We start from the raw sequence: 23474 nt of genomic DNA on the forward strand, positions 1-23474 counted from the left end.
CAAAGAAGTACTTGGCAGGATTTAGAGCTCTTCAGTCGCCTGATGACCGCGGAGCTGATGGCATCATGAGAGGCTCCCAGCCGTGCTGTCCCTGAAAAGCCTCGAAACCACTCACATTCTTTTTGCCCCGTATTTCTCCACCCGTGGAACTTGGTGGGCTCCACACATGATTTGGAAAAGGGACAAAACACATGTGCTCTTCATGCACAACCTCGGCTTAAACCTCGTCTTCAAGCTCGGGGCAAGGAAGAAATAAAAAAGAAAAAAACAAAACCAAGAATGACAAGGAGCACCCGGAAGCCCTCTCTTTTTGCCTACTTGTTGCAGGGGCTAGCAGGTGCAGCAGCAACCCGCCGGGAGCCCGCGGGGCGGCCAGCGCCGAGCCGGGGCAGCGCACGGAGCCGCCTCCGCCCCCCGGGCATCGCGGGGGCTCCGGCCCGGCCTGCGCGCGCCCGGCTCGCCCCGCCCCGCGCGCGCCCCCGGCCAGCGGGGGCACCTTTTCCCGGGAGCAGAAGGCACACGGAGACCTCCCCGGGAGCGAACGAGCGAGCAAGCGGGCGGGCGAAGGCGGCTGCTCCCGGGGGACGAGCCCGCCCAGGCGCGGCGGCCGCGGGCTCAGCCCCAGCCCGCCCGCCGGGAGCCCGCGGGGCGGCCAGCGCCGAGCCGGGGCAGCGCACGGAGCCGCCTCCGCCCCCCGGGCATCGCGGGGGCTCCGGCCCGGCCTGCGCGCGCCCGGGGCTGCGGCTGGGCTGGGCGCGGGCGGCCGGCCGGCGGAGCGCTCGCAGTCGCGGGGAACGCCGGGGCTGTCGGTCGGGCGGCGGGCGGGAAGGGAAGGCGAGGCAAGGCAGGCGGAGTAGGGAAGGGAGCGGAAGGCGGGCGGGAGGCGGCGGCGGCGCCGCGCTCGCCCCGCTGCCCTGGATGACGGGCGGCCGGTTCGACTTCGACGATGGCGGCACCTACTGCGGCGGCTGGGAGGACGGGAAAGCCCACGGGCACGGCATTTGCACCGGGCCCAAGGGGCAGGGCGAGTATGCCGGCTCCTGGTCCCACGGCTTCGAGGTGGCGGGCGGCTACACCTGGCCCAGCGGCAACACCTACCTGGGCTACTGGGCGCAGGGCAAGCGCCACGGGCTGGGCGTGGAGACGAAGGGCAGGTGGATGTACCGCGGCGAGTGGTCTCACGGTTTCAAGGGGCGCTACGGGGTGCGGCAGAGCCTCAGCACGCCGGCCCGCTACGAGGGCACCTGGAGCAACGGGCTGCAGGACGGATACGGCGTGGAGACCTACGGGGACGGAGGTGGGCGCCGGCGGGGGGCGCCCCGCGCGCGGCGGCGCCGGGGGGCGTGGGCGCGCCGCGGGAAGGGCCCCTCCTTCCAGCCCCGCGACCTCATCGCCGCCCTCACACCGGGGTCGCTTCTGCTGTCGCTGCCCGGGGCCGTGCGCCTTTCCCGGCGCCGTTCGCTCGGCGCCCCCGAGGCCCCGCTGGCGGCCGGGGAGCGCCACAGGTGCCTGGCGCCCGCCCCGCCCCGCTCCGTGAGGAGCCGCCTGGCCCCGGCTGCGCTCCGGGCGCGCTGAGCTGTCCGGGCTCAGCGCTTTCTCCCGGCCAGCTGGTAGAAATCCGCATTACGGCCGCCTGCAGACGGCTTTCCTTTCTCCCCGCCGGGGTGGCTCACAGGCTCTCTGCCCGAGGTAGCGATGGCCGGGTGGCCGCGCCCGGCTCGGGCAGCGAGCGAGGCGGGCGAGCCCCGGCACCGCACCGCGTTCGTGCGGGAACGGCAGGAACTTGTTATAATGGAGCCCTTGTGTCGCGCTGATGTGCGGGCTTTGTGCGCTCGATGCGCTCGGCTTGTAAACAGGAGGCTGGAGCTAATGGAGTGGGGACGCAGCTTGCGTAAAATCAATGAAACTTGGGTCCACCCTCATATAAGAACTCCTGTTTTTACCGAAATACGGGATGGTTTCAAGCATCCTGCTCAAAGCAGCAGGTGGGCAGTGCAGTCGCACACCCTGCCTCTCACACCCCTCCGCACGGCGAAGGCAGTGTCCCCGGGCTGGGCCCGCGGTGGGCGTGGGGGCGGCCACGGCCATCCGCCCTCTGCTGAAGGGGGGAGCGGCCAAGTCAGGGTTCAGTGAGGTTAACGAGGGCTGGAGCTTACTTGAGTGCTCGCTTACAGTTCTTGTACCGCTGTCACTTCATGCTCTGTGATAAATGCTCTATATGATAAATAAGTCTGATACTCTTTAATTCAGCCTTTGTTGGTGTAATGTCATCGGCCTCGCTGGAAGTGCCACCTGCAACTTCTGCAGAGTTGCTCTTCTGCTAGGAACAAGGGAGCGGGTTTGGTCTGTTGTAATAGGAGGAAAAACGGGTCTCAGATTCAGGACTAGAGAGTTGCTGGGATTCTTTTACCAAAATGCTGTTTGCTTCAGCATTCAGAAATGTGTTCAGTTAACAGACAAGTAGTAGAATTTACCAAAATCAGAGGTACTGTTCACATGATGTGACTAAAGGACTAACCCATGTATCAGCTCTCAGCTGATGCTTTTGCTGGTTTCTTCAAGGAATTTTGTCACATCATCTCTGGTCGAACTTTCAGGACAATGGGTATTTTTGTATTAAGCAGAAGATGAGATATTTGTGGTTGGGCTCCTATTTTTTCTTTTCCAAAATAGAAAATATAGCAAGTTGGTAAGATTCAGTTCCTTCAGACAATGAAATGTGCGGTGGGTTTTACACCTTGCTAGCCCCTTGTTTAGAGATGTTTGTAGCTCACCAGAAATTGTTTCCTGGTGTGGAAAGTTCTGATATTCAAAGGCAATTATGTTTGTGGATTAATAAAAAAAAACCTAAAACAACAACAAAAAACCAAAACCAAACAAAAAAATAACCCCACCAAAATCAAAGTATGGAAGAGATCAGAATTTCAATTTCTCTTTCACTGCACAATGCACTTTTCAATTTTTATTATATTTGTTTTGGCTAAATACAAACAGTGGCGCTTTTTTTCCCTCCCTTCCCTTCTGGAAAAGTAAATTGCCATTCCAGTAAATCTTCTAGAAAATATTTTCTCAAAATAAAGTTGGTTTTATCCTTTTTTTCTGTAGGCTTCTTGTGTCTTTTTAAAAAATCCTAATACAGTACTGGTTATTGGAGGTAAATTCTCTCAATATTCAGACTTGGAACAACGTATGAAGGATCCAGTTCACACTGTTAGCTGAAATCTGTTGTCATGACTCCAGTCTTTTGCATGTTGCAGCTCATACGAACAGAGCGTGTGAAGTCCCATTGATTTTAATGAAAGTACTCATGAATGAAGCAGAGCAGTACGTCATAGATGTTTGCAGATGTGCTTTTGTTTTCATGCTCTGGGAACAATAGATGTATTTGCACACCAGAACAACATCTGAAATGGGTTTATAAAGAAACCAGACTTACACATGTATCTTTAACATAATTTGAAACAGTTGCAGGAGAGCTCTCTCTTCATGAATACCAGAGAATACCAGTGTAGAGAAATAACTCATTACACTATGCCAACTGCCAGTGTATATTCAAACTCGCTATAATGCAGATCTCTTCGCTGCTAGCTTTTTGTTTGGCTTTTTTAGCACACTCCCAGCACATTGCTTTAAAATGTATTGGTAATATTATGAGATAACTTTGAAGGAGCGAAAAGGAAAATAAGCATTAACAGTGTTCCTCAGTTTTTGCACACAACACTTTTCATGACATGAGTAATACATGCCATGCTGTGTTTAGATGCTTGAAATTGTCACTCAGTCAAATCTCTGAGGAAAACCCTGTGAATTATAAACCATGATACTTCATTCATTGCATGTGATTACTGTGGGCTTTCAGGAGGGCCATCTATCAGTCCCCTGCAGCAATTTGGATTTTTGTGTCTCCTTTAAACTCCCTAGGTTTTTGTTAATCTGTGTGAAGATGCCAAACCTACCGGAGGAGTGACTGTGGCTTAATTTGAAACTTCAGTGCATCTAAATTGGTTCTTTATGGTCATTCCAACAACAGCAAAAACCAATTGCATGTTGTCATTCCACAAAGGGAGATCAGGGGAAAAAGCACCCTGAAGCAAAGGTCACATATGCTCATTGATTTCTGAGAGGTCTTCTTTCTAGATCTACGCTTATTTAGCATTTGAGTGAGAAAAGCATGCAAAAGTCTTAATGAAGCAACAACTTTTTTAAACTACAGAATATCAAAGTAAAGGGTAAGAGCAAGTGGAGTAGTTAATGTCTCAGTTTTTTTCACGGTGTAGTTTTAAATTTTAGCTGCAAGTGGGCAATGACATTTACAGCTGTAAGATGCACCAAGGGTGTTTTAGAAGGGATGGCACGCTGTAACTAAGGAAACAGATTATGAAATTATATCTTAGAGCAACTTGCCAACAAAAAGAAAAGGGAAAAAAAATGCACTTTCTTACAGTTCTCAGGCTCAAAATATGAACACCTTTTCAAGAGAACCAATTAAACACCAGATGGATGGTCAGCAGATGTGGCTGACAGTTTCTTCATTTACAAAGGATAGCAAGCCTAGCTTTTGAAAAATTAGTGCTAAACAGTGTTACTATTTTATGGTCAAATACAGTTTTAAATTATGTTGGTAATTGCAGTGTTAATAAAAATTTTAATAATTGACCTTTAGAGGAACTGCTTTGAATAGTCAACTGCTGTCATATAAGGTGAAACAGAATGTGGTGTGTTGATATATAAAGTTCCTGTTTTTCTCTATACAGTGAGATAGGTAAATACTGCATATATTTTCATCTTCATATATGGGAAAAGCTTTATCATCATGTGTTATATCATACATTTTTGTATTTAGTTATATTGCAATATTGACACGTCTTGCTTATTTAAAGTTTTCTAAATTTTTTTTAATAAGGTGATGCAGTTAAAGTCTGATATAGTCAGTCAAATTATTGGTTCTTGTATCTACATTCTGGACACAGCTCTCCATATGTCATTAAAATAATTTTGCTTTAAAATGTGAGTTGAAAAACCAAGGAAAATGAGTTGGCTTTTTAGCATTAGTATCAGAAACTTTTGCACTGACAGATCTGTAATGATAGAAATTATATGAGTTACCTGCTACACTACATAAAACTCAGCCTAAATGTCTCTTACTTTTTAAAGACAAAATGAATTTGAATCTTCCATTTTCTTTTTTGCTATTTTCTTTTTAGAAGAAGCTGGCATTGATTTTATTACCCAGATTGAAAAGAAAATTGGACTAGTGGATAGCAGCACATTAATTGTTCTTGTTTTAATGCCCTTAAGGGCAGCAGCAAACACTTCCCTTCTTTCTAGAGTAGTGAAAAATATAAGTCCTAAATTAAGTATTTTTGAGCTTTCCATTAAACACATGTTCATTAATTAAAATATTAGTAAGAAAAAGAGGCTGACCTTTTATACTTCTTTAAAATTCTGTGCTGAAATAGTTGACTGTGCTTCAAGTCTGATGTTAGCAGCGTGATAGCCATAATTATGAGATGCTGCTCTAATGTAATATTGTGGTATAATCAAAATTAGGCTTAGATTTATTATTTCAAAATTAAATTAACTAATGCAGAACAATAAAGGGATTATAATATGTAGCAGTAAGTGTATGTAGGCAGATTCTTAGTTCCAGCATATCATTACAGATCCCAGAAATAATTAGGGACAAAATGAAGTAATTTGTGCTCATAGAATATGAATGTATTTCCAGGAATTTTCTGTCTAATAAAACAACAAAGATTAGATTGTGGCTGTATATTTGCAGTATTTACAGAACATGTCATACCAGTGCTTTGTGCTCATGTTTCTATTTGTTCTTCCCCATATGCTGAGTTTTTTAAAATAATCGTGTTCCTAGATTCAGCAGCCTTACAACCAGTGCAGTAGTAGGTATCCAGGATACAGAGAATGAGAAAGAAACTAAGAAAGTTATTTGTTTGTGTCAGCAGCCATCTGTTAAAAACCTTCCACTTGGTAGAATTTTCTACCAACACAAAATAGTTACGTTTTGGAACCTATCTAGTATTATATAATAGCAAAAACGGACTTAGCAAATTTAATTGTGTGTTAACACTGAAATACAAGTTAGCAGAAGAGGTAAAGGGTAAGGCAGGACTTGGTAGATGGTGGACGTGTACGCAACCAAATCAGTATGTATATATGGAAGAGACTGAATCTCAAAGCAAATGAATCTTGGATCTACATCTTTAACTGCTGGTACTTTACAAATATTTTCACAAAAATTTTGTCAATCACTGAATTTGACATTTGATATTTAGTTCTCTGAATAGTTAATAGGTGCTCCAATTGAAGTAGATCAAAACTTAAAAAAAATAGAGATTGCTTATTCATCCCTCTGTAAAAATATTCAAAGTATCTTTTAAAAAAAACCCCAAAAACTAAATACTCAGCACTAGGTGGGTGGGCGACTCATTTTGAGGAGCTTAAAATAGTTTAATGAGAATGAGAGTGAAATTACATCACAAAATAAGTTATCTTGTACTTGCTGGTTGTGGTATCCATGCAGCCGTCCTTTGGAGCCTCTGGTACAAATGGCCTTCAGAGAGCAGACACTGGCAAGTGTCAAAATGAAAATGCCTTTCGAGAATACAAGAAGAAAAATCGCTGTTGTAATCTGATAAAGGTGGGGTTTGGCTCCAGTGCAACTTTGCATGGCCATCCATGACTTTTCATACCGTATACGATATTCCCTCACATTTAAAACTTTTTACAAGAGTAGCTGCAATTAAATGTTTGCTAGAATGTTGTGCAGTGTTGTGTTACTGCCTTGCCTTTTTCACGTACTGCAGAACAAATGAAAGGCAAAAAAAGGGCTAAAGAATTAGTGCTTTTGATTCCTCTGTCAGAACATACGGCAGAATATTGTGTTACTGCCTTGCCTTTCTCACATACTGCAGAACAAATGAAAGGCAAAAAAAAGGGCTAAAGAATTAGTGCTTTTGATTCCTCTGTCAGAACATACGGCAGAATGCAGTGCATATTTATGTGCTCGGGATTCCAGAAAGTGTTGGTATGAAGAGTTCATGAAGAAGAAGGGGTCCTAAGGTTTTGTTCATTTATTCAAATCCGCACAAAAATTTTAAGAGATTTAATTTTACAATGGAGGTTTATGACAGTGGATCCAAAAGCCCATCTGCAGCCAGTCTGTCAAATAACTCCTGACAAGGAGAGGTCTGTAGTCACCTTAAACCCACAATAACAGAATGGATACTTCTACTTGCTCTTTCTGTGGGCAGCTGGGCACAAGAGCTGTAAGTGTCCTGCTCTCTCCCTTCTCAGCTGACTACATATAATGTGTCTCTGTTTCTGCTGGCCACCTTCCTATCAGTCCACCTTAACAATTGTTGAGGGTGTCCTGCTTTAGAATTTTCTCTCACTTTTTTCCCCTGAACAGATCCATTAAAAAATGCTTATGATTACAATTACTGTCTCTTAGTTATCAAAATAAATCAGCTGTGAAAGTGAAGGATTTGCTTCAAAGAATTTATAAGAAAAACAAGTAACAAAAGTAGTTTATCTGTCTGTGTCATGGGCATCTCTTCTTACTAAAATCAGAGCTGACAATGTAGTGTTGCCTGTAGCATATTGGATGGAGAGGGCTAGGTCTTCTACAGCTTCCTAAATTTAACTTCTTATTACTTTAAAAGGTACCTACCAGGGGCAGTGGACAGGAGGGATGAGACATGGATATGGTGTACGTCAAAGTGTACCCTATGGCATGGCCACTGTGATCCGTTCACCTCTCCGAACATCTCTGGCGTCACTTCGAAGTGAGCAGAGCAATGGCACTGTTCTGCATGACGTCACTTCAGACAGTCCTGCTGGAACAAGAGGAGGATTTGTGCTCAATTTTCACAGCGATCCAGAAGCCATGGGCATTAAGAAAAAAGGAGGCTTATTCAGAAGAGGATCCCTTCTTGGTAGTATAAAACTTAGAAAATCGGAGTCTAGGTCATCGATATCTAGCAAACGGAGCTCTGTGAGGAGCGATGCTGCTATGAGCAGGATTAGTTCTAGTGACGCCAACTCTACGATTAGTTTTGGAGATGGTGACTGTGATTATAGCCCTCTGGAAGACCATGTTGATGCTACCACTACAGAAGCCTACATGGGTGAATGGAAGAACGACAAGCGCAGCGGTTTTGGTATCAGTGAGCGTTCAAATGGTATGAAATATGAAGGAGAGTGGCTGAATAACAGGAGGCATGGATATGGATGTACCATGTTTCCAGATGGCACCAAAGAAGAGGGAAAGTACAAAAATAACATTTTGGTCCGTGGAATAAGAAAGCAACTTATACCAATACGAAACACAAAAACTAGAGAAAAGGTGGATAGAGCAATAGAGGGTGCACAGCGAGCAGCTGCCATGGCAAGAACCAAAGTGGAAATTGCAACCTCAAGGTAAGTTATCAAATGGAGGGTTGTAAACCTTTGTGGTAGTGAACACTTGCTCACCTCTCAGTTTTCATGTGTGTAGCCCTGTTGACTTTAGTAGCATAATACATATGGAACTTAGAACTTCAACTCGTTTGAGTACAGAGTTTGTTTTTGTTATGTAATGTACTGTAAAAGTAAATTTCCATTCTTGATATACTTCTGCTTTCTCTCAAGAGCTGCTGCATTATGACTTTAAACCTGTTCGGAAAATAAAACTGGTGAGGAATGTAGTGAATTATTTGGGGGATATGAAGTAAAGTTTTAATATTTTCCATAACCGTGCTCCAGTTATGCTTATTGTGTTGCTGATTCTTTTGGTAGCATCTGAAACTCACGGAAGTTGCCCATTTGACAATAGGCATCTTCAGATCCATCTGTTTTTCTGCGAAACTGTGGTAGGAACAGCCTAAGAATAATGATCGAGGATGTCGTGCTTAGAGGCTGTTGATTTGGTTGCCAGGGCAGTATCTGCCAAAAGTATTCTTTATGAGGACTCTTCCATTTATAGGAACAGCCTAAGAATAATGGTCGAGGATGTTGTGCTTAAGAGGCTGTTGATTTGGTTGCCAGGGCAGTATCTGCCAAAAGTATTCTTTATGAGGACTCTTCCATTTTGGAGCATGCTTCTCCTCAACTCATCTGACCATACGACCACCACATGAAATAGTGGCGGTTGGCTTCTCCCCGTGCCTCTGCCAAATGTTTGAGATGGGAGAAGTGTATTGCTATTGGTAGTGGAGGAAAGTGTCATTTTCACTTTCAACTGCTAACCAACAACCAAGCAAAGTTTCTTGAAATGAAATTGTTACAATTTAAATAAGTACAGACAATTTTAATTTATTTTACTGTTAAGTTTGAGAGTCCTTTAAAAAGTTACTTCATTTTTATTGCCTACCAGTAAGTTTCTGTGGCGGTTTCTCTGTTGATGGCTTTAGTTTGTTTCCTCAGGCAGGCTTTTCTTGAAATATGCTTTGAATAAAAAAAAGAGTCCAGAATGTGCATGAAAGAAAATCTTCATGCTATTTTAGAAAGAGGATGTCACATTACTCTTTGAGCTGAACAACTGACTCCTAATTTAGTGTGGTCACTAGTGTGTCCCCAGTGACTACCCTTTTCCTGACTGTCATAAGAAATACAGAAAATACAAAAAACTGCTTAAGTGGGAGAGTTTGAATATATAAAATGCTCATAGCAAGAAGTAGTTGAGACACTAAGATGAAGAATGTAGCATACCATTAAAGGACTTTTCTGAGAACTGGTCATGTAAGTAACTAAAGGGTAGCATATACTTGGTTACTTCTATAAATATATGTAAGGCATTATATGACAGCATACTATATTAGTAAGGCAGATCAGTAATACCTAACTTCAAGAAAGTATTGGATCCCATTCATGTTCTGTCAGTACATAATAAGCCCTAGTTTTAAAAAAAAAATTAGGTGGGATGTATGGAAAGGGGATGTCACCCCTTTGAGTCTGTATAAAGCTATTAAAAAGCTGTTGTCTCAGACCATTACATTCTAAGGCACAGTGTATGCACTTCCTCTTCAAGAAGTGTCTCTGAAGTGTTTTGTTTGCTTTTCCTTCCCTTTGATTTTTAGGTGAAGGACAGAGTTCAAATTTCTTCTTTTGGAACAATTCATCCAAACAATGTTGATTTCTTGAAAATACATTTTTCAAAGTGCAATAGAAGGACTCCGTTGTAGTGCAGCTGTGACATGGGGCGGTCTCTCCCTTTGGTTTCTCAGCTAAAAATCTCTCTGAAACACTCCCATGACAGCAGGATAGACAGCAAGATTGCAGATTCAGGTGTTCTCTCTTTTTAGTAGCCACTGCACCAACTGTACTGGCACTGATTCAAAGGCCAAGAGACCTGACACCAAGCTGGGCAACATCAGGCATGAAGATAATATTAACTTCACTTCTGAGGGCATGTTGGACTCCCCTAATAAGAATGGCAAGACCTTTCCTATCTCACAAATTTTCAGAGTTGTTTTGAGTGTCTACCAGTAGGAGCAAGGCCATGGACACTGGTGAGCTAAAGAACTATCTTACCAAACTGTCTTTACCAAGTTTTTACCAAACTGATACATTAATAATACAATAATTCTTTGGACTGTAGCATTCTTGCAATGTCTTCCTAGATCAATATGAGGATGGTGGTCTTGTCTGTTTCCCAACAATTACTACTGCACAAAAAAGTCTAGAAATGCCTTCTGTAATTTCTCTAGTAAGTGTAATAAATGCAAAGGTGGTTCTGCCCATATGGCATAACCTCACTGCACAGTGGCCTTCTCTGTTTCAGACTGGACAGATGTCACCAGCACTGTGTGCTTGATGGAGATTTCCATTCCATTAGTTGAAGAACTCACTAGATAGACCTTTATTCACCCCAAAAACCAGCAAACCAAAGAGCTAGAAATCCTTACTCTCATCCAAATACCTTCCTTTTCAACGCAGCTTGGAGTTGTTTGCTATTCTTCCTGCATTGTTTATTCTCAGAATATTTGTTCAGCCAAATGGAAACAGACCATACTCCTCTTCATAGCTCCCTGCTGGCCATGACAGGCTTGGCTGGTAGTTTGACCTGTGACAGATGTCCACACGGTCTTCAATGAGACCAACCACTGTTTTGCTTTATATTCCCACTGTCTTTTTATTTCTAAAAGTCATCTTCAGTAATCTGCGTAATCTTCCTTTGTCTAAAGTGGCAGTTTTGTACACACAGGAAAATATAAAAGTTGGGATAAGTAGTGCTTCTCTGAACTTGAATTTACATTGTCTCTTCTGATTTAGCTTTTGGGTTTTTGATGTATTTGTACTGAGGTGCTTTGAAAATTTGAGCAGCATTTCTCAAAAGACAGCAGATTACAACATTGTGTGATGTATAAAAAGCTGCTGTATCAGGAAAATAATTACTAGCTTCTACTACACATATGTGTATTCAAAACTGATTAGAAATTAGCAGTTAATAAAAATTCTTTTAAAATTACAGTGCAAATTAATAGATTTGATTGTGTATTAGTTTTGCCAGCTGTATTTAAGGAAAAATGTTTTGGCATAAATACAAAAATCAGAGAATTTGAGAAACTTCAAAAGTATGCTCAAACTTTCCCTTTTCAAAACTTTTAAGGTACCTTTTTTAAAATATCATTATTATGGGAAGTAATTCAAATTAATATTTAATGCATTGTGCTAAAAGCAATCAGGTTTATATGCCTTATTTGGGGTCCTCCTGTCTAAGAGGAGAAGCTGCTTTCCAGAAATGTTTGTTTCTTCTCTATACATGTGAAGTGTTTTAAATGCTGGGAGATGTATGTTTGGAGAGCCTTTTGGAAGGTACTGAAAAACTCCATGTGTTGACTCAACAAGAGTCGAGTCAAGTAGAAACTCATTTTGAGGATATCGTGTAATTCTCACTGTAGGGATTTTGAACTTCCTTTTCATCACTGTCATATGTCTCATTCAAAGGAGATATCCCTCTGCAGTTCAATATAAACTGGAATTACATTAGAGCACTTCTTTCTTAGTATTAAAATTACTTAAATTCTCATTATACTGTATTATATTAATTTTGTTGTCATTAGTACTTATGTACAGTATAAAACTGTATTGTTTCTGGAATTCATTTTCAGAGTTTGAACATGAACTTACCTTATAATACTCAGTGTCGCTGGGTGTTTTTAAAATACATCAGTTGTGTAAGTAAACATGGAGCACTGGAAGCAGAAGGAATGATGTTTGTTTACTAACAACCCTTTATATTCCTTATTCTTTCAGAAAAGTCAATTTTATGCATTCAGAATTGAGCATGTAGAGCCAGGCCTTTTTCTTTTTTTTCCTTTCAAATATTTTCTAGCTAATTCCCCCGTTAAAAGGTCTTTTCCTTTAAGTGTCAACTCTCTGAGGAAAAACAAACTTTGCAAGGACACAGAGGGACATGATAAAAATACAGTAAGGATAAGAAATATGAACCAGAAGATCGTGTATGAAGGAAAAGGGAGAAAGAAATCAAAAGAGAAAAATATTTCCTTGTTGATACTTTCCTTACATTTCATTAATCTTTCAGGTCATAAAACAAACAGAATTTAAACTCTTGTTTATTCTCCTTTTCACAGAAGCAAAATACTTTTAATTACTTTAAAGTTTTGAGTGAGTTTTATGTGAAGTGTAGGTATTGTCATAATATGCCATGAGAACTTGTGACCACCTTAAAAGCAATATTGTAATGGGCTCTCATTACATGAGCACCTGAGATTTGGTGAAGCATAATGGTTCCTTTGTGTTAGGCACTGCACAAACAATTTATACTGTCTGGAGACCTTGCAGTCTGGGAAAATGGCAGTGCCCAACATATGAAAAGAAGCTGGCAAAAGACTGCATTGGAGAGCAAGATAACAGTAAAATCAATATCTTGCTACTAATAATATGGAGCAGTTCTTCCTTGTTAATTAGCTGTCTGTGCTCAGACAGCAGTGACTAGCAAGCCTCTAGTCACTCTAGTGCTCCTTTTAAGTGGAGCAGTGAAGGAGGATTAACTGGCATCTTCTGCAGTGATTTCTTTTTCAGAGCAGCTTTTTTAGACAGCTCAATTTTATTTTTAACATGTTTGTGTCCAAGTCCTCAGATGCTAGAGTTAAATTTCAGCTTTTTTTTTTTGTAATAGAAACTGCTGAAACTCTGGTTGTGATCCTGTCTCACAAGCAGGCTCCTTTGTTCTGTGTGGCTCCAAAAGTCTTGAGTTCTTAGAAGTGAATGCAGGAGGAAAGTGCAGCAGGATTGACTTGGTAGTGGAAACCCAGAATAATTGTTTTGTTTGGGAGTGAACCCACCTTCACAACATGCATTTTCTTGCGATCCTGCTCTCCCTTGCAGTCATCATGGCCTGGGCCAGTAGTGACTTGTGTGATGTCCAGTGCTAGGATGAGTCCGAGAACTCCAGTTTACCCTGAGTCCTGGCCTGGTGCTGCCCCAGTTTGGGCACTTAGCATTGGCTTCAAGTTGCTGGGCAGTGCCTCTGGCTCAGCTGTCCACCCCAGAGCACCCATGTCCACAGTACAGCAGTTACTTAAGTACCCACTGGTTATATTTTTCATAACCTTGATTCAGAGTAAGCTTCAGTATGCTGTGCTGCATGGTGGGGCCATATGGAGCGTGTGGAAGTCTCAGGAAGCAGTACTACGTGATTTATTAGGCAGCTCCTTTGTTGTGTTCATTGCCTTGTGTGACCAGTGTGCTCAGCTTGACCTGAACAAACTCTGATTTCTGTGGAGAGCTGAAATTACGCGCATGTGATAGCACAGTTTGTGTCCACACTAGAAGGCAGCTGCCCATCATTCCAAACAGCACTGAATTATTTGTGCCACACACAGCTTTCCATGATGGATTTAGCTGACTCTACCACTCTCACTTTACTCAAGAAACTAAACTGGACACTTGCAAGCCTGGTGCCTCACACGCCTTAGAGATGCTTTACTTATTATAGCTGAAATATGAACATTGTGTTTAGGAATAGAATCCAGCAAATACCAAAGGTATTTATATAAGACTGCTCGCTTCAGTACAAAAAGCTGCCTGAGGTTCAAAATGAAATCACTTTTAATCATTTTGCTACATAGTTTGTTTGAAGATAACAAATGAAATGCTGTGGTAAAACTTAAAATAGGTCTTGAGCTTCTATAGATAGTAATTTTAAAGTTAATTCTGCATTCTTTATAGAAAACCATATGTTCTTTGAATCCTGTGGGAGTTACACCACTAACTTCATTGGGGCACATATTCCTCAGATTTCACAAACAACTCACTGGTAAAAGAATATAATCTTGAACTGTTCCTCAGTTATTCGCTGGGGAATGAATAATACAGCTGTTTGAAATACACAAATCATATAAACATCACTACACAGATTTTTTTTTGTTTTACTTCCTTAGTATTTAATGCACCAAGATTATGTGGCTGAAAATATGCAGAATTAGTCCTGTACCATCTCTCAGGTTGAAATTTTAAAAAGCCTCTAGTATTTTGGTTTTTTATCAAGTTACTTATATCCAAATATACCTACCTACAGCCATAAGCTTAATAGGGATTTAAGTTTTTTTAAAGCAGTTCTGGAGTGTATCCAGTCTTACCTTGCGTTTGTATTAGACACAGAATTGTTGCTTGAGAGTTGCTTTTCTAAATTGTTTAAAGTCAGGAGATTGCTACTACAAGATTGGAAATATTCAGTCCTTTCAGAACATACATGAAACAATGCTGCACCACTGCTTTTAAAATAACCTTCTAAGAAAGCCTTTTACTGCTGTACAAACATTCTTGAAATATATCTTTATTCAGATGATAAGGGGTTTTTTTCCCCAATTTCCAGAACACTTAATTCAGAAACAGAGAAGATTTTTGCAGTAGTAGCCCAGCAAATGTACGTGACAACATTAAGGCTTTTTTTTTAATGATACTGGGATACACAAAGAGACCAGCATTATTTTGTAGTCACAGAAGATGAGTTGTTAGGCAGATTCTCCCCTTAGTTTTTATACAGCATGTCAGTTTTGATCTGTATTACAACAATTGTTCAAAAGCTAAGCTGCAAATAGCATCTGTCTTTACTGACTTGTAGGAGAATTTCTGTGATGGAAATAAATACCCATTTAAAAAACAAAATCTGGATCGTTTGTACTGGTTAGTCATGTGTGAACTGTAGTGTTAAGTCATTAGATTTATGTTATTGATTGCTATAAAAATACTCTCAAAACCAAAAAGGTATTTTGTCCACTATATGTATTTAGTACAACTGCATACATACATCTAGTGGTATTAGTTGGAGCTTGAGTAATTTACTTGATGTTATTTTTACTTGATGTTTACTTGAATCAACTCATATAGAACATGCTCAGCTTATTTCTTCAAAGAGATGAGAAAACTTGCTACCATCTAACTGTAACATTGTCAAACAGTATTCTGTACAGTAGCATATTTCCCACTGAACAACTACAAAAGAAAAATACTCATTAAAATGATTAATTCATGCCCCCTACATTGACCTAACTCTATATTTCCCAAATAACAATTGATTCATTTTCTCAAAACCGGTGTAATTCAATGAGTAGTACTGTTTGTTTGAATACTAATGGTTCAGTGATACATATTATGACTTCTCTTCACGTTTCTGGTGATTAATAAATTTATCTGCTTTATGTATGTAACAGATTTCAGTATATGCTTGCATACACTGACCTGCATTCTTTTGCCTATCTCACTAAGATCTTCCTCTTTCAGTACTCCTCTATTTGCACTTTGTTTTTCTGCTTTTTTTGTTCTTCTGCAGTTCTTTGCTCTCATTGTCTGTGGAGGTAGAGGCACAATCTCTTTGTGGCTAGGGTCCAGGAATAAATTTCTCCACTAAAGTTTCCCTTCCTCAAACCCATGTAAGCGTTTAACATCTGAAACAACCTATTGATTATTCCTGTTGTCCTCTCAAGATGTAGTATTCCCAGATCTGCTGAATAGCAGTTATCTCCCAAGAGCTCATTCCCAAGGTCACCTTAAAGCCACTCATAAATAAAGTCAGGGTGGTTCTGCTTTACACATCACTCTTACGCTTAAATTGAACTTCATTCCCCATTAAGAGTGATCGGTGAGTTTTGTGCAGCCCTTCATTGCAGTTGTGCCTCAGACTTCTCTGATGCTGCCATTCACAAATTCAGTCGCTTGGCTGTTCACGCTTTTCCTTGGCATTTAAGAATGAAGTGGGTTCTCAGCCCTGAGCCCTATGGGTATCCAGCATTAAACTGCAGTTGGGAGAGCCAGTCATTTAGTCTGTCCCGTTATGTTCTGTTTCTGAATTAATGTTTTGTTCATTTAAGCACTTCTTCTTTCTCTTTATTTTTTTAATCTTTATTTCAAGACTTTCTGGTGAGAAATGCTATACTTCGGTCCTCCTACATTAAAAGTAGGGATTGATGAGAAATTATGGTATTACTGTTTTGCATTTAAAAGCCAGAAATTTCCTTCTAGTATCTGACTAAACTGAAATCAGTTAAATGTGAATTTTCAGCTCTTTTGTTCTAGGAGGTTAAGAAGACAGGTATCTACATCTCTTTTCTCTTACCACTCTGAATCAGGTGGGTAAGGCTTATTTAGTTACCTTACTACTATAATGCAGCATCTCCACTTCGTGCTTGCCTCAGATGTTACTGGAATATCTAAGAAGAGGCATAAGTCATTTTGCTGCTGCTGTAGCTTTCCTTTCTGGCATTGTGGTGAATAATTTCAAAGATATTTCTCTGAATTTTTAGACTACTTCATAAATAAAGGTATTGGATCGTGACACTCTTAGTTTTGCAAAAGAATTTAAAATCCAAATGTGGAAACAAGCAAGACTCAAAATATTGTCACTGTTGAGGTGGCCTGTGGGCAGATACGAGCATGCATCACAGCCCTGGTGTGTTCTTGTCTGGAGCTGGGATTTTGTACCATTTGCTGGTTAAAAACTTGATTTCCAAAGGGAAGAGAAAGAAGACCAAAAATCTGGATGATCACTAAACTGAAGTGACTTCCTAGGATCTGGCTCTGTGTGTGTGCACGCATGTGTGTGTGTGTGTTCTGCCCAAGTTCACTTTTTAAGCTCCTTCACTTGCAGGAATTTGTGATGTCAGTTGTATAAGCATTTTAGGAATATCCTAAAAACAAAGAATATAGTGCCAAGTGCTAAGATACAAAATGTATTTCAGGAAAAATATGGAAACCATCCCTGAAGGTGTTTAAAAGATATATAGATGTGGTACTTAGGGACTTGGTTCAGTGGTGGGATTGGCAGTGGTGGATTAACCTTTGGAGTTGAAATCTTAAGGGTCTTTTGCCACCTAAACAATTCTGTGGTTCTGTTAAGCAAAAGTTAAGACTGTAACCAGAGAGGTGCCAGTTGTCAGAATGCTTTGTGAAGATGCAGTGGTGAACCACATTAAACACAGGGGTGTCTTTTCCATATGTCTGTGTCGGGAGTCCCACCTCTACCTTAATGTGTCTTTATGAAGGACTTTCAGTTGTATTGAATGATTTTTCATGTTTTAAATGTTTCTAAATTTATTACCATTCACAACATCATTTTTCTGCTTCAGAGAAGAGTTCAGTTTTGGAAATTGCAGATTAGCAATAAAGGTGGGAATGGCATCTTTATGGAATAACTTCCATAAAAATCAACAGAACAGCTAAGTTGGTGACTTACTGTGATGTTCACAAATGTTTGATTTGTACAGATCTGTTGAAGTATTAGTGGTTTCTGGTGAAGAGGCTTTCTCTTTATTCCAGTGGTGTCTAGATTCCTTGTGCAAAACTTAATTCATCTTGAGAGTTGCCCAGCATTCAAAGTTTCTTAAAGGTGCAATGTACAGGTATAAATATTGTTTTATATTCTCAGTGGATAATGAAATATGAGAAAAAAATCATAATGATGTGTTACAATCCTAAGGACTGTTTGATAGTACATATTGGTAAAGAGTGTAATTTTATTTCCTAATTCAGAGTTTATACCTGTTCCAGAAATTGATTTTAAGACAGAAATGGGACAGATAAAAATTAGTGTATATTTTGTATGCTTAAAATGTAGACCACCTGCAAGAGATGTAGTTAGATTACTGGCTCATAATTGAGCTTTATACAACTGCTTGTTGTCAGGAAAAGGCACTAAACATTATCACCTCAGGGTCTGTGTCTGTGACATGAACAGATATGATGCATTTCTGATGAAAAAGTTGTTGATGGAGCTCTGAGGGTGAAGCTTTTTTAGCAGAAGGATTAAAGTACATAGCATTTAGCTTTTAAAAAGTTTTCCTGGGTTAGTGAACAATAAATGCAGAAAGCCATTAGACAAAGTTGTAGTTCTGAATAAATTTACCAGGGAGTTTGGGCTAAATCTGATTTGATGTTTTCTTCAAATTTTAATTGATCAGGATATGCTTTAAAATGCCTTTTAACAGTTCACTTGTTAGTTCCATCTTTGTAATGTAACAGATACTTGATTTGAATTCACTTGCTCCTTACACTTGTGGTTAGATCATTATGAAAGTGATCATGAAGTCTGTATAGCAGTTAAGTTGTGAGTTACGTGTTGAGAGATGTCATGCTGCACAACATGCTGAACTTTGGCTGCAGACCTCCATGGTGAGTGAGCAATAGGAAGGAGCAGGTGTCTCTTTCAGGAAGGTCTGCATACAGTACAAATAGACTCTCAGAGGTCACACAGAACTTGTTTGTACACCTAGAGTTTTGCTGTTTACAGCAAGGATGAAGCCAGACTGGAATCCTTTCAGTATAGAATACTATTACATTTTGGACCATTATTAAAAGTTCTCAGAAATGTTGAATTGTGCCCTGGTATTTGAGTAGGGGTTGCGCAAGACTTGGGTCTGTGAAATGTGTGAGCTCATTTCCTCATAGCAAAAGTTCTCCCATTTATTTGCTATTTCACAACATATTTAATCAGCTCTTTGTAATAATGAAGGCATTTTTGGTTGATGGTTCAAAGAACATACTGACTGGGTCTTCATAGGTCAGTCTGAGAAAACTCAGCTTAAACTATCTTTCGAAACTCTGCCTGCTTGTTCAAGGTCCCTGAAAATTTAAGAAATGCTGTTCTGCTTTTAGTGTATCTAATGTGATACTTAAAAGATACTTTTCTTTGAAAAATATGACTAATTTCCCTGGAATTTGCTGGTACATGAAAATGTGGTTTTGAGCAGATGTATAACCTAGCACTGCTTAATCCATTCAAGAAAATAGTTCTGGTTTTGCACAAGAAATTCACTTTGCAGAATTAGGGTGACGGTTTCCTCTCGGATTTTCTGCTTTTATATGGTCACTGTTAAACTTAAAACCATTTCCTCTCTCTGACTCTGAAACCCTTTATTGTCTTTCCATTAGTGAAACTAATTCACAGGTTTGCATCTTTTTCTCTGTTCTTTGGCACTGAGTTGTCTCATTTTGCAAGTAGAAGTTTCAAGGGAGCAGAAATTGAGCCTGCTGAGGTGCAAGTCAGCTGAGGAAACATTTTGTGCACAACTTTGACGCGACCATCTATTAATAAATGAAACTTTAAAGTAGACTGGGACCTTTTAGTGTTAAGTCCGCTGTAGTTTGTTTCAGATTACACTAAGGAGTGGTTTAACTCATCTTTTTTCAAGAATATTTGCTGTTTATAAAAATACTTTTGTTGTCCTTTGGTGGTCTTATTCCCATATTTTCAGATTAAATATGCTTTGTTCCTCTCAAGATTAATATGAAGTAGAATGTAAGGGGAAATTATGTCTTTTCTGCTGTTTTTGAAAAAATTCTCTTCCAGAAAATGTAGAAGTTTCTTCAGGTTTCCCAGACAGCATAAACTATGTGCCACCCAGAAATTGCCTACACACTTAATTTTCTATTTGTTTGATTCTCTTGAGGTGTCACCAGCTGGTTTTGCATTATGGGATTCCTATTTGAAGTGTTTCTGTGAAAGTTTGCCTTCTTTGTTTTGGTCTTCTCTTCAGTTACTTATGTGTAAGTGTCACTCATTCCCAATCCTTCCTTAGGAATGGATGCTGTTAAATAATTTTAGTTAAATTTTTATTTTCTAGAAGATATAAATTACTCGTCAATATTCCTCATGTTTTGACCCTGTTATTGCTATCAGTGTAATGCATTTTCTTCTCTTGGAAAGAAATGCATTAGATGGATTAGCAAAGCACTAAAAATATCTTTGCTTAACCACCAAATTATATAACCATCCGATTTCTGTTGTCTGCTGGTCTCATGCTGTGATACAGTTTAGAAATCTACATTTTACAATCTACATCAAGTGAAAAAAGTTTTTCATTAACATCAGATCTTCTTTCAGAGTATCAAATACATCTTTTTTTAATACATCGTTCTTTATTAAAAAAGTAGGGTTTACTGAAAGCTTTTGATAACTCTGCTCACTTCAAAATTTGACAATGGTGCTACTTTTATACCATATATTTCTTCTATTTTTTTATCACTCTAGGGTGGTATGTCTGATATTTGCTTTGGGTCTGTTGCTTGTTTTGGCAGAGAGGTATTTTTAAATGAATAGTAATTTAGATCAGATGCCCTGCTTAGGGCCATGGTATTCTGAAATAGGATGAATAGATTTTCTAGAAAGTTCTTTATGTATGCAAGAGAATATTTGATCACCATGACCTGGTTTAAAACTAAGTGTCACATTTTTCTGTACTTGCCGTGTAATAAAGAGCTAATTCCAGAGACCCCTGTAAGGAGAGAACAAGACTAAAATTATTAATCTTCCCTTAGATTAATTAAATTTTTGTAATATTTCCAGTATTTTTCTCTAAATTTACTGTGAAGATCTAAAGTGATTTATCTTTCAGTTTGCTATTGCAGTATTTGACTGTACACGTAGGACTAGTAGTAAGTTGATGCTGTAACTCAGTTTGCAGCTGTGAGTGAAGAAAACAGAGGCTCAATTTGAACATGTAGATAACTGATTGAAATGCTCATCATAAATGTTTGTGATGAGATAACTTTGTTTGATGGCAGTATTTTATTTCTCTGTGTGCAGAAGATCGTGTTGTATTGCAGTGGAGCTGTTGACTGTGGTCAGGTTCCCTGCAATAGGGCTGAAAGGTTTTGTTCGTTGAGAATGTGACAAGACAAGTCCACTTGTATCCTAAGGTCAACCAAGTGTCACCTTAGTCTGCAGTTACATCCTTTCCTGCTGTTTGTTTTTCTATTGTGTAGCTTTAATTGGAAAGAAAGAAACTTGACTGCATGAAAAAAGGAAATGATGCCATCAGAGCAATCACTTTGCATCTAAGGGAAAAGACTCCACATATAATCAGCTGGCTAAAGGGCATGAGAACATCCTGAAAGGTAATTGGGCACTTTTTGTTGAAATACTCTGATATATCCCATTAAGAGGCACATTACTGGGCCTTTGTTCAGAGCCAAAAGCTGCAGTTATCACAGTGTTCAGCATCATCTTAAAGCTGGTACAGTTCATGGACTACTTCTGGAAGAGTACGTACACAATGGGTTCAGACTTCTCTTGACCTGTTTTTTTGTGCTCTCACCATGATGTTCTTTACAAGTGAGTGGGAGAAATGTATGGCTTTTGGAGATCCTTCTCTGAATGACTTCATACCTGCAGTAATTTTTCTTGTAGAGTATGAGTATAGACCTGGAGATGGTACCAGTTGTTTCTGATGGGGTAACTTAATATTGTGCTTCTATTTGTTTTTGCTCCATTTGGTCTGGAATATTTGTCTCCACATGTTCCGTCTCATCTTTTAAATTGCATAGACTCTCAGGCCTTTTCATCATCCATGTTTCAAATGGTGGAACTTAGTCTACTTGTGGTCATGCAATTTTTAGCAAGTGTATTCACTAATAATAAGAGGAGCAATGAAAAGATGATTTCCTCTAGAGGTTTTTTGGAATGCTGTTGTCCTGTTTTACTTCATCAATACCATCTTTATAAGCATTCTGCTAGTAAGAATGAACATGTTTGTTGGGGACTTTTCCCCGTGACTTAATAGGAAAGAAAATACAGATTTCTAGTCTTCAAGTGTCCAGTTTCTTCTCAAAAGGAAGTAATTAGCCGTGGCCCATGGATGTTCTGATGTATGCAATTTCTTCTAGCCACTAGAGAGAATGGTATGGAGGCATTGTTTTGGTCTCTTCTGTCTTTCTGCTGCTGAAATATGCCAAATATTTATGCCAAAGAAAATGAGCACACATTTCATAACAAAAACCCCCAAACATAGATAAAAGCATTAGGATGAATCTAGTGAATGAAGTAGGGACTTCAAGAGTGAGCATATTACAGTGACAGCATTACATTCTTCAATAGCAAGAACAAGGAAAGATTGGCATGATTCAGTTTATGGTATTTCAGAGTGAAAGCAGGAGGGTTTTAATGGGGGGGATGCTTGCATTCGTAGTAGTGTATTCATAACATTAATATGAGAAAATTATTTTCTTATTAAATGGATTTGAAATAGACAACCAGTAGGGTGATAATATTGTGGGATTTTAATATGAAAAGCGGCAAATGCTTTCATATTATAATTTTAAATAGCCTACCCCTTCATGACCCCAAAGAATACTTTAAAGTGTACTTTATTAATCCTAGAAGGTAGTTACGAAATAAAGTTCTAGTGGGACTATAGTAGTAATGTAAGGTGTTAGGGTTTTATTGCACCTGTTCTGAAGGAATGAGATCATGTTTCATGCTCTGATCAGCAACCCCTTATGACCGTTACTTGGCAAATTCTGAAATTAAGAGAAGCTGGAAAGGAGTATGCAGCTTGCTGCTCAGTACACGGAGGAAGAAAATTGGTCAAGACTTGAAAATATTCACCTTCCTACTAAAATAATTCCTGTGATATTACTTTCTTTAAGAGCAGAGAAAACATCCCTTTCTAATCAAAGAGCAGATAAATGTCTTACAGTCCATTTGCTTTGGACTTCACTTACTCCTGTTGCTTTGGAGGATAGAAGTGTGAGCTGATCGTGGCTTTTAATTTATCCTTTGCATAGGCCGCTGGTGAAATAGGAAATGTTCACCGTGCTGACATCAACAGCAGAACTCCCCCTGGTTCCAGTGATAGCAGGATATCACTGATGGAACAGTGCTCTTTGTGAGCTGCATGTTTTGTGGGAGTCACAAGCAGTTGAAAGGCCAAAGTCAAGATACTAGAAGTTCCCAGCTGGATCAGGAAGGGATAATCAAATACGGAGACAGCTCAGTCACCACTGAAGGAAACTTTTAGGTTCTCAGTATGCTGTCCACTTAATCCTAATTTCCAGAAAAACTAAAATTCAATTCTTTTATGAATTCCAAAGGAGCTAATGGTACTTTCTGAGACTTAGTCTTTTCTCTTTGCCAATAATGAAGCTTCTGTAATGAATCCATATGTCACACAAATTCTGTCTGCTGTTACTCATGCTGAATGCTATGCTGTTCTGCATACTGTCCTCAAAACCTG

General features: G+C 40.0%; 1 protein-coding gene across 5 annotated transcripts in view; it reads left to right on the forward strand.

Moving 5' to 3' along the window:
* The first annotated feature begins 731 nt into the window (after window positions 1-731).
* Window positions 732-23474, forward strand: part of JPH1 (junctophilin 1) — an 83410-nt gene continuing 60667 nt past the window's right edge. For all 5 annotated transcript variants that reach the window (XM_039702748.1, XM_039702747.1, XM_039702749.1 and 2 more), the window contains exons 1-2: window positions 732-1297; window positions 7686-8442. In XM_039702748.1, coding sequence (XP_039558682.1) covers window positions 919-1297; window positions 7686-8442 — 1136 coding nt within the window. In that variant the 5' untranslated portion in view covers window positions 732-918. The remainder of the gene's footprint in view (window positions 1298-7685; window positions 8443-23474) is intronic.

This window comes from Passer montanus, unplaced genomic scaffold, assembly GCF_014805655.1.
Source record: "Passer montanus isolate IOZ18808 unplaced genomic scaffold, ASM1480565v1 scaffold16, whole genome shotgun sequence".
Taxonomy (NCBI): Eukaryota; Metazoa; Chordata; class Aves; order Passeriformes; family Passeridae; genus Passer; species Passer montanus.